Here is a 12,176-nt window from a genome sequence, read left to right as displayed (position 1 = left end):
AGGCCCAGAAAGTGGAGTCACAAGCCCAAGAATCTACAGCTAATAAATGATGACATCTTGAATCCAGTCTGATTCCATGCTCAAAGCTCATTACTGTGACATGATTTCAAGATTTAACCGATCACCTCAGAACAGTGATTCTCAACTGGGGGTGACCTGGCCAACAGAGGACACTAGCAATGTCTGGAGACAGTTTCTGTTGTCACAACTGTGTGTGTGTGAGTGAAGATGCTACTGGCATCTGGACGGCAGAGGCCAGGGATGCTGCTAACATCCTACAACACAGATTGGTCTCCACAACAGTTATGTGGCCCAAAATGTCAATAGTGCTGAGACTGAGAAACCCTCCCTTGGAGGAAAGGTCTCACTACTGTCATCAGCCAGGAAAACGAAGACTGAGGGCACACCTGCACCCAACAGACACTTCTCTCTCTGCTTTCAACTTGCCCGCTTACAGTATTTGATGAATCCCGCCACCTCAGGGAAAACGCAGGGCTCTCTGCTCCCTCCCTCTTTGGGCTCTTAGACCCCTGAAAAAGTATGTTCAAGCTGCATAATCAGTCAGGAGACTGAATGCAGAGTCAGGAAGCCAGAAAGTGCAGTGATGCTCTCTCCAAACCACCACGGTCTTTTGGGTTCGTTAATCCAAAGCACATTCGACTTTACTGGCCACCACCCATCACTTGGGCTCCTGGCTAAGCAGCGCTCGCCCCCAGCAGCTCCCCCTATTCACCAGTCTTTAAAGGACAGCTCAGTACTGATCCAGACCATCAGTATGTCCTTCAGGAGAGCAGTAATTTACCCGACAGTCCTGAACACTCAATGAGACGGGCGATTCCAGGAGATTTTAAAAGAAAGGAAACTTGACAAAGAACAGGTTTAAAAGAGTCTCAATTTCTTCTATTATCTCGGGGAGCACTTTGTCTTCCTTCCCAAGCAAACACCACAATCACACTACGAAGAAGGCAGGGCAGATACCATCAGGTTCTACTCGAGGACCGTGGAGAGGCGGTAGCAACAAGAGGCCCCAGGCCCACAGCTCAGCCCACCCTGCCAGGTGGGGACTACTGGCTGCGGCCTGGCTGCAGACTCTCTCTCGTTTGTGCCTAAACAATAGCTTAAGCATCCTGACTTACTTGTGCCTACACAGCATAAAACTTGTGTCCTACAAAGGAGCTTATCACGAAGTTATAAATTACATGGCAGAAGGGAGGCTGGAGGAGGGTACACAACACACACAACCTTATCTAGGCAGTGTCAAAATGAAAATTCCTTCAGACTTCACTTGCACAGCAAACTAGCTCATCATAAAAACTTTTCCCTTCCTGATTCACAAGCACCACAATTTATAATTACTGAACATTTGCCCAGTTCTCCAGGGAATGATCTCACACTACATGTCAGGAAATGCGCTTGGAGACCAACACAGGAGAAATGAAACCAGAGTTCACTGATTTTGCTTTCACATACTGTCAACCTAGCTGTCTTAGTAAGTTATGGCAACCTCAGCTCTGTTAACTGCATCAGCCAACGTTTATCACAGACCCTCTACGTGAAAGGCATTGCTGAGTGTGGCAGGGAATGCAGAGGGGAGCGAGGCAGTCTGCGCCCTAGGGGCACAAGGAATGTACACCCACAGGGACAGAGCGCGTCTAGTGGAGTAACTCAAGAGGAATGGTAACAAAAGGAAAAGGGGACCTCACCCGGGCCCTGAAAAATGAGAAGGATGTCCTGCTAGAAGATGGAAAGGCTGCAGCAATAGAAAGCAAGCATCCTGAGATCAAGTTCAAAACTAAAAAGCAACACAAGAAAGGCAAAAGCATCTACCCAACTTGTTCTAAAAGAAAACTAGCTCCCTCTAGTCGCACAGCAAAGTAGAAATGAGGAACAAGACAGAATCAGGGTGACTCTTTGCCTACCAGCAGTCGGGCCATCCAGGCTGCGGGCCCTCAGCTGGAGTACTGCTCCCTGGGCTCACTACTACCGGCAGGGGATGGGGGCTCGCTCCCCTCACCTTCCTAGGGGGCGAAGGTCAACTCCTGCAGCAGCTGTGCGGGCCAGGTAGAACTACGGCAAAACTGCTGGTTACCGCGCTTCTCTGTACCAGAGTCTCTTCTCAACCAGTGGACTGGATGAGTCCGCTCCCTGGGTGTGCTTTAGGGCCGCTGCCCCAGAGCTAAGGCAGGCCCTCTCCGAGCACACACCTGTGCCCCGTGGGCCCCATCCGAGTCGCCCTCATTCTCCAGCTCAGTGTGAACGTAATTCCTCGGACTGGGGGACCTCAGCCCAGAATCACGGTACCCCACCTAAAGCACTGTCACCAGATCCAGCCCCTCTGGCATGGCAGGACGTGCCCATTCCAGGTCTACACCCCGGCACTGAAAGACCACTCCGCTCCAGTTTCACACACTGGAACGTCCTGGCACATCCCGGCCGGAGCCCAGGGCCGCTAACCCTGCCCGGACCACAGGCGGGCGGCCGAGGGCTTGGAGCAAGGGCCGGGGCGAGGCGGACGTGGGCGAGCACGTGCCCGGCTCCCGGTCTCCTCGCGCGAGGACAAAGTCCGCGACCGCCGGGCCCGCGGGGCGGGCACCGGGCACTCGGCATCGGAGCGAGGCGGGCAGGCCTGCGTGCGGCTCCCACCTGGCTCCAGACCACGGCCCGTCTCCGGGCTCGGCCCCCCGCGACCCTCGCGCGCACTCACCATTGTGATTGACCCAGGTCGGCTTCAGGAGCTTCATTGTTCGGCCGCCGCCGCCGCCGGGCTGAGGCGAGAGCCGCGTCCCTCAGCGCGCCCGGGCCATGGAGCCGCCGCCGCCCGCGCCGCCCGCCCTCCAGCCGCCGCCCGCCCCCCGCCCTCAGCGCCGCCGCGCCATCGTCGACCCGCGCCCCCCGCCGCCGCCGCAGCCGACCCCCGCGCTCGGCCGCCGCCGCCGCCGCCACAGCCGCATCCCCCGCGCCGCTCCTCCTCCGGCGGCTCCCGGGCAACGCCGGAAGTCACGGCGCGCACCTGCCAAACAGCGCCGGCGGGAAACCGCTCCCCGCGCGCACGGGCCGCCCGGCTCCTCGGCCGGCCGGGCGGGAAGGCGGCTCCTCTTCGGGTCCGCCCCGCACGGCCGCGAGCGAGAGACCGGCCGGCAGGGAGCGCGCGGACGTGCGAGCGGGACCTGGGGTGCGCCCCGGCCGGGCGGGGCCGGGCGGCGCAGACGGCCTGGCCGCTCCGCCCGCCGGTGCGGAGCCGACTAATTAACAGGCTTCTACCGCCCCCAGCGCGTGTTCATTTGTCGCCCGCGAGCGCAGGCCACGTGCCGCGCCGGTGCAGCCACCGCGGCCCGGCTCCGACGTCGGCGAACGAGCCGGAGCGTTTACTGGACGCCCAGGCCGCCTCACGTGCGCGGACTCTTAGCCCCTTCGGCCCCGCCGGCCTCACTGCGGGTCTCGACCCTCGCGGGGCGCAGGCCGAGCTGCTCGGGAGCGGCAAGGGAGCGGCGCCCGCGAGAAGTAGGCCCCCGATCGGCGCCCGCGAGAAGTAGGCCCCCGATCGGCGCGAGGTGCGAGGCGCCGGGTGCGGGGCGGGGCCACGTCGGAGGCAGGGCTAGACGCGGCGGCCGGAACGCGGGAGCGCGGGGCTGCGCGGCTGTCGGACCCGAGAGCGGCGCACCGCGGGCCGGAGCGCCTAGGGGCGCGCGCCCGGAAGCGGCCGTCGGCGACCGGGAGGCATGGCGGCCGCGGCGCTGGGGGCGGTCTCGCGTTCTCTGCGCCCGCCGAGCCGGTGAGCGCGGAGGGGCTGGGGCGCGGATGCCCGGGGCGCGCGGGGACGCGGATTGAGAGCTTCCCTGCTTGCCTTGGCGGTCTCACCCCGCAGTTACGGGGCTCGTGAGTGACCTTAACGGGGAGGCGGGCGTTGATACACACTCGGTCTCTTCCAGGCTCCTGGGAGCGCGGCCGACGCAGACGAGGGACGCGCACCAGCGGGCCTCGTTGCTGTCCTTCTGGGGACTCGTGCCCATGAGGTAACCCGGCCGCGGGCCCGGCCTGGGGGGTCGCGCACGGGAACCCAGCGAGCAAGGATGGTAGATGTTCAGTCTGCGAAGTTTCTCAGTTAAATTTAGATGGATGCCCTTATGTCTTTTCATATGAAATACCGTTATGTCTGTAATCAGAGATCAAAAGATAAATGCAAAAGTGGTTTAAAGAAAAGTTAATTAGCTCTCAAGGCATTCTTGTGTAAAATTTTAAAGAGCACAGTCAGCACTTCCGTTTCTTACTCTCCGGAGAGGTGGGGGGAGGTGAGAGGATTCTATTTTCCACCTGGGACCCTGAATACTTTCTAGGGACTTCATTCATAAAACTCAGTCTTGATGCTAGAGATTCGGTTGTTCTGAATAGTAACTTATCAGCATAGGAGATATGTTCCTGAGGGTAAATCAGACTTTTGTCCGTGCTCGAGGATAGGGAAATTTGTTAAGAAATCTCAAAAAGTATAAACAGGAACTTGCCAGTTATTTTTATTATACTGTCTCTCTTAGTCAAATCATTTTTATAAATCACAAATCCATTTAAAATGTGAGTAACGAGCTTCTAATGGATAAACAACAAGGTCCTATAGTGTAGCACAGGGAACTATATTCTATATCCTGAGATAAAGCATAATGGAAAAGAATATAAAAAAGAATGTATATATGAGTCACTATGCTGTACAGCAGAAATTAACACAACATTGTAAATCAACTATACTTCAATTAATAAATAAATAATGTAACGAGCTTCTAATTCATCAGTTTGGTATTTTCACTTTTCAGTGCTATCCCAAGGCCCACCTGAAACCCCTCACTAAAGATGAGCACTTCCCTTTAATTTATACCCTGACACCCCATGGAGTTTTTCCACGCCTTCCTGGGTTGACCGTGCCCACACAGTTCTCATGAGGACCCCCCGTGGAGGCCGTCTCCCTGCCACACTCAGTGGGAGGCCAGGCCCACACAGTCCTTTCCCGCGGGAGAGCTCAGTACAAGTTTGCAGGCACTTTCCCTAGTGCCATGTCTCTGCACGTTCACAAGGCCAAAGAGGAAAATGTTTAGTGTTTGCTTTATCCTTTAGAGCAGAACCTCTGCAAAAGAAGAAGAAGGTGGACCCTAAAAAAGACCAAGCAGCAAAGGAGCGCTTGAAAAAGAGGATCCGACGACTGGAAAAGGCGAGCCAGGAGCTCGTTCCCATTGAGGATTTTATCACGCCCGTCAAGTTCTTGAATAAAGCGAGGTACGGGCCCTCTAGGGTTGAGGTCTTCAGAGCAAAGGAGTTCTGTGACCTTCAGGAAGTTCCGTCTGCACTTCACACCTGCAATGGGAAGGGGTCATAGGCTTGGGCTGGCTTGGCCCTGTTCTGAGTCCTCTTCTCCTGGATTGTCTCGTGGGAGGTGGAGAAAGCATTCCTGGGCGCTGCTGCTGAATGGCTGATTGTGGGAAGGAAGCTCAGGGCAGATGCTGGAGCGAGTTTGGAGTGTTGCTCTTGCAGAGGAGTTTAGCTGTGATTGACGACTGGGGCCCTGGGCCTGCAGCTCTTACCCCTTCCTGCTGGTAGGAAACCCTTAGCCGCCTGCTCTAGGATGCAGATGCTCATAGCTGGGATGTGTCGTGTGTGGGGTTGGTGGAATTGCTGCCTTCTTGTCAGAAGTGCGTACCATTTATAAAGTAGTACCTCGCCATGTAAGTGGGACAAGGCAGGTGCATTTTTGGGTCTCCAGGGCTGATACAGGCTCTTGACTCCCTGGGATATTGGTGTCCGTTTTCATAACACCATTTGACTTTTCTCCAAAGCCACGTTTCCCCACCAGCAGGCTCTGCTTGGCACACAGGACGTGCTGCCACAATCTGCTGAGAGCACTGTTGTTTCTTTTCTTCACGTAAAGAAAACGGCAGTGGTTCTAGGTGTCAGTTGCCGCTGCTGCCACGTCCAACATTCTGTCCCTTAATTTGTCCCTAAGTTCCATCTGCATCTGGCAGTGGGGACACTCGGGTCCCGTGCAGTCGGTCGGTGCCCCCAGGTTCATGCCCTTGGCTCTGTGTTCCCAGGCAGCGGCCGCCAGTGGAACTCCCCTTTGAAGAGAATGAGCGGAGAGCCCTGCTTCTGAAGAAATGGTCACTGTACAAGCAGTGTGAGCATGAGATGGAGAGGGGCGCCATTGCGTCCCTGCTCGAGGCCCAGCAGGAAGCTCTGCAGGAGCTGAAGCTCACGGCCCCAGAACTCCATGCCGAGGCCACCAAGCGGGACCCCAGTCTGTTTCCCTTTGAGAGACAAGGGCCAGACTACACGCCGCCGATCACCAACTACCAGCCCCCGGAAGGCAGGTACCACGACATCACCAAGGTGTACACACAGGTGGAGTTCAAGAGATAGAGCTGCAGGCAGCTGCCCTCAGGATGCTGCCCTCGGGAGCCTGCACCCCCAGGCTCAGGCCTGCTGTGAATAAATGCGTTAACCAAGTGTCTGTCTTAGGTAAGAGTCACAGTTAATTCACCTGAGCGTGCACGGGGGTTGGGGAGGCTGCCCTTCTTTGCCTGGTACTGGGGAGGGGAAGGCCAAAACATTGATCACTGCCCTCCAGTGAAAAGGAGGATTCCAACTGTGTGGGGCAGATGCCACCAGCAAGAGGCACAAAGTGACCTCAGGAACGGAGGTGAAGGACATGCCGCTGTGCGGTGTGTCGCCTGCACCCGGAGGAGAGGCAGGGCTGGCTTTGGGTTTCAAGCTGCGGGGTATGGGGGAGGCTGAGGAGAGTGTCGAGCGGCAGGGACCCCACTGCGTGAGGCCATGTGTCCTCCAGGAGGGCATGACACCTGGCCAGGCAGAGGCTGCTGTTAGTCTGGAGCAGGGAGTGTATGAGTGAGCTCTGGCACCGGATCAAAACACCACAGACCAAGGGGCTGAAACAACTCACATTTATTTCTCTCAGTTCCAGAGGCTGGATGCCCATGATCCAGGTGTTGGCAGGGCTGGTTTCTCCCAAGGCCTCTCTCCTTGGCGTGTAGACGGCCATCTTCTCGTGTACCCACGTGATCATCCCTCTGTGTCTGTGTCCTGATTTCCTATAAGGACACCAGTCATTGGATTAGGGCCCACCCACGTGACCCCATTTCACATTAAGCACCTCTTTAAAGATCCATCTTCAAATAATCTCTCAGAGCGGCAGGGGGTTAGACCTTCCCCGGAGGAACTGGGGGTACATAATGCAGTCTAACAGTGAGGGTGCAGTGTAGGCGGAGGTCCACTTGTACCCCTTGCATCACCACCTCAGAAAGGCTTTGGTTCTTCACCACCTCAGTGCAAACAAACCAGCGGAACACTTCACCTGAGTAAGAATTCAGATTATCCATTTTCCTAGAGGGCCCTGGCTACCCCACCCCGGAAAATCACACCCTGCCCCCACCTCATCAGCATGTGGCCTCTGCCTAAAGCCTCCAGCCTCCTCCTCCAGGTCTAGGCTCGGACCCTGAGCCTCCCCCACCTCCCAACTTACAGATTTCATCCACGAGGTTGTATGATCATGTCAGTGGGTCATGGCCAGCTGTTTTAACCTTTTATTTAGAAGTAATTATAGATTGACAAGAGGTTGGAAATCAACAGGGAGGTGCTGTGTGTGGTTCCTCTGGCTACCCCCAGTGTCACATTTTACAGGGCCAGTCATGCCAGCACCCAGAGATAGGCTGTGCAGCCAGAGTAGGTCCAGGCTCCCAGATGCAGCTGTGCTCATCCGTGTGTCCACGTGTCACAGCACAGCCACCCCTGTGGTCCTGCACCACAGGATGCTGCCCCATGTCCCTGACCCCTGGCCCCATAACCATTCGCATCCCTGTAATTACGTCCTTTCACGGCGTCACGTAATGGAGCCAGGCCCAGCAGCAGTATCTCACAGGGTGGGGGCAGGTGCTGCTCCACGAAGCCCCGCTCAGTGACAGTGCTCCATGTAACAGGATGCACCAGGTCACAATGCAAACTGCTTATCACTGTGGGCTCTGTCCCCAAAGTTTGAAAGATGATGCTCTTCCTTGTCACTGTCCATTTTCTTCACAGCTGATGTTTGAACGTTCATGTCTGTCTCCTGAACTCCATGGGACTCTGAGGCCACTTGTCCGTTTCAAGCCTGTGGTCCCAGGGTGTGCAGACATGAGGGGTGGACATGGGTGGACACAGGCACATTCTCCAGGGTGACGATCATCTGCGGTGGAGCTCGCTCAGCACCCAAGAAGTTGTGGGACTCCTGATGGAGCCAGCACCTGGCCACAGGCGCCCACGGCCCTAACCCAGCAGCAGCAGGAGCGGGGCTCCACCAGGAGCGGCTGCCATTCCAGACAGACGGCCTCCCTGCCTGGGTTTCAGAGCAAGGAGGACACAGGTGGAGCTGTAGCAGCCTCCCTCCCCCTCCTCGGCCAGAAATGCCCGTGAACGCAGCCACAGTGGATGGACCCTGGTTGCCTCAGACACACCAGGGCTCCCCCCTGCGACGGGGGGACCCTGGGTCTTCTTTATACTCACCTCTGCTGCGGGAGTCCTTTGTGCGCACCCCACCACTCACAGGTACACAGTCACAAAGGACTCTTGGGGCGCACAAGAGCAAACACACATGATGGGAGATTTTACTCTCAATGTATGCCCTTCTGAAGTGATGGATTATTTTGCCCCCAAGAATGAGTTAAATGATGTTGAACCACCACCTCTGGCCAGGTCGTGAGGGAGGCACTGAGATGCCGCAGGCCTGACCCTCAGCACCACATGGTGGGGCCTGTTACACGGCACAGATGCTAAATCGTTTCACCCATAATAAAGAGACCTCTAAAGAACTAGTGTTCTCGTTGGTTCAAATACATATATTTTAAAAACATCTACAAGAGTGTAAGCATACAAAATTCTAATACTGGCCAGCACAACGTCAGGTTATAAATCTAACCCTTTCAAAATTAAACTGGATTTAATTTTCAGCTTCTGTTTGGAATCAAACCTGTGAAATGTCTTTTGATATATTCCACATTTTCAAAAAACGACCAGGGGAAATTCTGAGGGAAGGAGACCAAAATTCCATGTGTCTTGGGCTTGGGTGTCTTCAGCCAAGAGTCTAGGAACCCTCTTTACACAAGGTTGTGTGTCCTGGAGCTGTGGGCCGAGGAGGTGATGCCGCCCGCGCCTACAGAGGAGCAGAGGGAGTGGCCGCGGTGGGAGGACACCTGTGGCCAGCACTGCGTGGCCGTCACCAGACCAGGGCCAGACGGGGCCACCTGTGCATCCACACGGATCCGGGCTGCCCCTCAAGTGTTCAACTGAGGAGCCCAGCCATTGGGACAGCCTCTCCTTGCTGCTGTCCCCAGGCCTGCCCGTTGGCCGCCCACAGGGACACGTGGGGTTGCCTGGCTTCCTGGAGCTGCACGCTGGGTGAACTGGCTCTGAGTGTGGCGGGGCAGGCGAGGCTGGAGACGGGGACTCTGTGTCCCACACCAGGCGGAAGCTCCCAGGGACCTTCTGGACTATTTGGGCCTGTCACCGGTCGTTGTCCTGGGGCAGAGGGAGGTGCCAGTCTGCAGGGGGGCTCTGCCTGGGGGCCCACACCAGGCCGTGCTTCCGTGCAGCCCGGACTCTCGCCTGCTCGCTCTCACGTAGGGACCGCTGCAAAGGAGACCCGGTCACCTGTGGCCTCACGGGTGCCCTGTACCTCCCTCCTCTCGGTGCCCACCCACACACATGACAAACGCAGCCCAGCAAGCCCTGGTGAGTGCAGGGTGGGGTGGGGTGGGGGTGGTTACCACACACACATCTAGATCATTCTCCAAGCTACCGTGAAAAACCTACTGTGCAGATGACCATTTAGAGGATATTTTTAATTCTTCTGGGTCCCAGGGCTTGATGCCTTTGGTTGACCTAATCAGATTCACCAGATAAGAGGGGCTGGGGGCTGAGGCAGGAGGAGAGATGAGCCTGAAAGAGCGGCCAGAGGAGGGAAGAGGCCAGAGACAGGCAGGCAGGCAGGCAGGCGCGCACACACACACACGACAGACAGTGGGCGCCACCACCCAGGCCAGTAAACCCAGGGCAGCAGGTCACAACCATGACGGGGCACACACGCACGCACGCACGTGCACACACACACACACACGACAGACAGTGGGCGCCACCACCCAGGCCAGTAAACCCAGGGCAGCAGGTCACAACCATGATGGGGCCTGAGGGGGTGCCAGGTGCTATGCTGGCCCCTTTACACGTAGAATTTCACCTCTTCCATCTGTTTTCCCTCAAGCTCTATTGTCTCAAATGTAATGTATTGTTCTTGTTAAAAAGCGATCAGAAATGCAAAGTAAATATGAAAGCCCTGCAGACCTCCCTCCCAGAGGTGAAGTTCACAGCTTCCCCAATTCCATTTGAGGCCCGCATTTCAGGGCTATCACCCATTTCCCTAAAGAAGGAATAATCTTCTCCTGGCTGGTGCACGTCCTGCTTTTCTCATTAAGTGACATACTGCGAGCACCTTTCCACATGGGGATAGGTTACTATCTATTTTTCTTAATGGCTGTGTAGTTCTCCGTGGTGGGGAAGACGTTATCTGGCCAAATGTCTATTACTGGACTTTAGGTCACTTTCAGTCTTTGCACTATTACAAATGGTGACACAATGGACATTTTGAACTTTCAGTTGTTACCCAGTTACCTCCCTAGGATAAACTTCCAGGAGTAAAACTGTGGGATCAAAAGGTATGCATTTGACATTTAGATACTCAGAAAACCTGACATTCCACAAACACTGCCCAGGTGCCCCGACTCTCCAAACCCCTACGGACATTCCGCTGGGCAGTAACTGTCATTTTAAGTATATATCAGGCTATTTGGTTTTCTTTTAGAATTAATTCCTTCTGTGTGCCCTTTGCCTACTTTTCTATTCTGAAATCGTTCCCATTTTTCTTACTGATATGTGACAGCTATTTTTAAAAGATATATATATATGTACAAAGGTTATTAATCTCTTGCCATATAGGCTGCAAACTACCTCTCCCGTTTTCCATTGATCTCGGACTTGTCATTTTCTTTTACACTTGGCAGTCCTGCTGGCTCCCTCCCCCGCACGCCCCGTGAGCACTGCGCCTTCACAGCTTCGCTCCATCCCCCCACCCCCACCCACGCCCCCATCAGCTCCAGGACACCGCTGTATCCTAGACTAGGATGTAGGAGTCGGGAGGACAGGGGCTGTGTTCTCATCACTCCTGGATCCCCAAGAGCGTCCCAAGTGGTAAGTGTCTGATGAATGTATGGACCACAACCCCCTCCTTACTGGTCTCTAGCACCTCCACCATATCCTCTCTCAGCGTGGCAGCCAGACTGACCTTTTAAGGATATAAATCAAAGCACGCTCCCCAGCACACGTGGAGGCTGGAATCGAACCCCTTTTTTAAGGCCCGCCCCCCTCTCCCAGCGTCTCGTGCCCCCGGGCTGGTTCCTGGTCTTTCAGGGCTCGGCACGCCCGGTCGGGTCACCTGGGCCTCGGCGCTGCGACGCTCCTCCCACTCGCGGCAGCTGTCCAGGTCGCGCCGCCACTGCCCGCAGGCCGGCCGCTCGCCGTGGACGTAGTAGTGGCGCAGGAAGTGGCCGGCGCTGCTGCAGAGCTCCCACTCTGCGCGGTAGGCCTCGCACGGGCGCGGCGGCTGCGGGGACGGGGACGGGGGAGTGAGCGGGGAACCCGGTGCGCGCCAGCCCGTCCCGCACGGACGGACCCGGTCTCCGTCCTCCCGACCTGGCCCCGCGGGTCCCCGGGTCCCACCGCACTTACCTGCCAGCCTCCACCTTCCGCCATGTCCCGGGACTGCCTAACCCGCCTCCCGAGCCCGCGGGCCGCCGCGTGACTGACGGGCGGAGGGACCAATGAGCCCCGAGATCTCACCACTAGCTCCTCGCCCACCTCCTTGAGACGCGCCACTGAACAGGACGTCCGGGTTGGCAGCCAATAACAGTCGAGGGAGGGCGGGGCCTGGAGGCCTGTGTGGGCGGGGCCTGGTGGCTGGGGCGGAGCCGAGGCCGGTTTGAACCGGGCATGCCCCCAGGGTCCCCAGGGCTGGCTAGCCACGTGGCGGAGGTGATCTCGGCGTCCGCTCGGGCCGGCGGGCGCCCGGCTGCACATTCACGTCCAGTGGCCGTTTCTGACGG

General features: G+C 56.8%; 3 protein-coding genes across 14 annotated transcripts in view; 1 reads left to right on the top strand and 2 right to left on the bottom strand.

Annotated features, from left to right (window-relative positions):
* HIRA (histone cell cycle regulator) overlaps window positions 1–2,836 on the bottom strand; it is a 74,698-nt gene extending 71,862 nt beyond the window's left edge. For all 4 annotated transcript variants that reach the window (XM_082354044.1, XM_082354045.1, XM_082354050.1 and 1 more), the window contains exon 1: window positions 2,705–2,836. In XM_082354044.1, coding sequence (XP_082210170.1) covers window positions 2,705–2,741 — 37 coding nt within the window. In that variant the 5' untranslated portion in view covers window positions 2,742–2,836. The remainder of the gene's footprint in view (window positions 1–2,704) is intronic.
* Window positions 2,788–6,483, top strand: MRPL40 (mitochondrial ribosomal protein L40). Of its 5 annotated transcripts, none has more exons than XM_082354054.1 (4): window positions 2,788–3,230; window positions 3,930–4,013; window positions 5,101–5,259; window positions 6,072–6,483. In XM_082354054.1, exons 1-4 carry the CDS (start codon window positions 2,803–2,805, stop codon window positions 6,394–6,396), a joined length of 996 nt encoding a protein of 331 aa, XP_082210180.1. In that variant the 5' UTR covers window positions 2,788–2,802; the 3' UTR covers window positions 6,397–6,483. The 5 variants fall into 5 exon arrangements, with proteins under 5 accessions (XP_082210180.1, XP_082210182.1, XP_082210184.1 ...); XM_082354056.1 differs by lacking the exon at window positions 2,788–3,230 and adding an exon at window positions 3,363–3,501; XM_082354058.1 differs by lacking the exon at window positions 2,788–3,230 and adding an exon at window positions 3,512–3,529.
* Window positions 6,484–6,571: 88 nt separating this feature from the next.
* LOC309610786 (synaptic plasticity regulator PANTS) lies at window positions 6,572–12,150 on the bottom strand (the record flags this gene model as incomplete). 5 transcript variants are annotated; one of them, XM_082354064.1, is made up of 3 exons in its annotated part: window positions 6,572–7,085; window positions 11,510–11,677; window positions 11,803–12,150. In XM_082354064.1, 3 exons carry the CDS (start codon window positions 12,148–12,150, stop codon window positions 6,858–6,860), a joined length of 744 nt encoding a protein of 247 aa, XP_082210190.1. In that variant the 3' UTR covers window positions 6,572–6,857. The 5 variants fall into 5 exon arrangements, with proteins under 5 accessions (XP_082210190.1, XP_082210192.1, XP_082210193.1 ...); XM_082354066.1 differs by lacking the exon at window positions 6,572–7,085 and adding an exon at window positions 7,562–9,178 and having other exon boundaries at window positions 11,360–11,677; XM_082354067.1 differs by lacking the exon at window positions 6,572–7,085 and adding an exon at window positions 7,562–9,654.
* Window positions 12,151–12,176: the final 26 nt, after the last annotated feature.

Source organism: Balaenoptera borealis (assembly GCF_965194805.1).
Source record: "Balaenoptera borealis genome assembly, chromosome: 14".
Taxonomy (NCBI): domain Eukaryota; kingdom Metazoa; phylum Chordata; class Mammalia; order Artiodactyla; family Balaenopteridae; genus Balaenoptera; species Balaenoptera borealis.
This window is presented reverse-complemented; position numbering and strand designations above follow the sequence as displayed.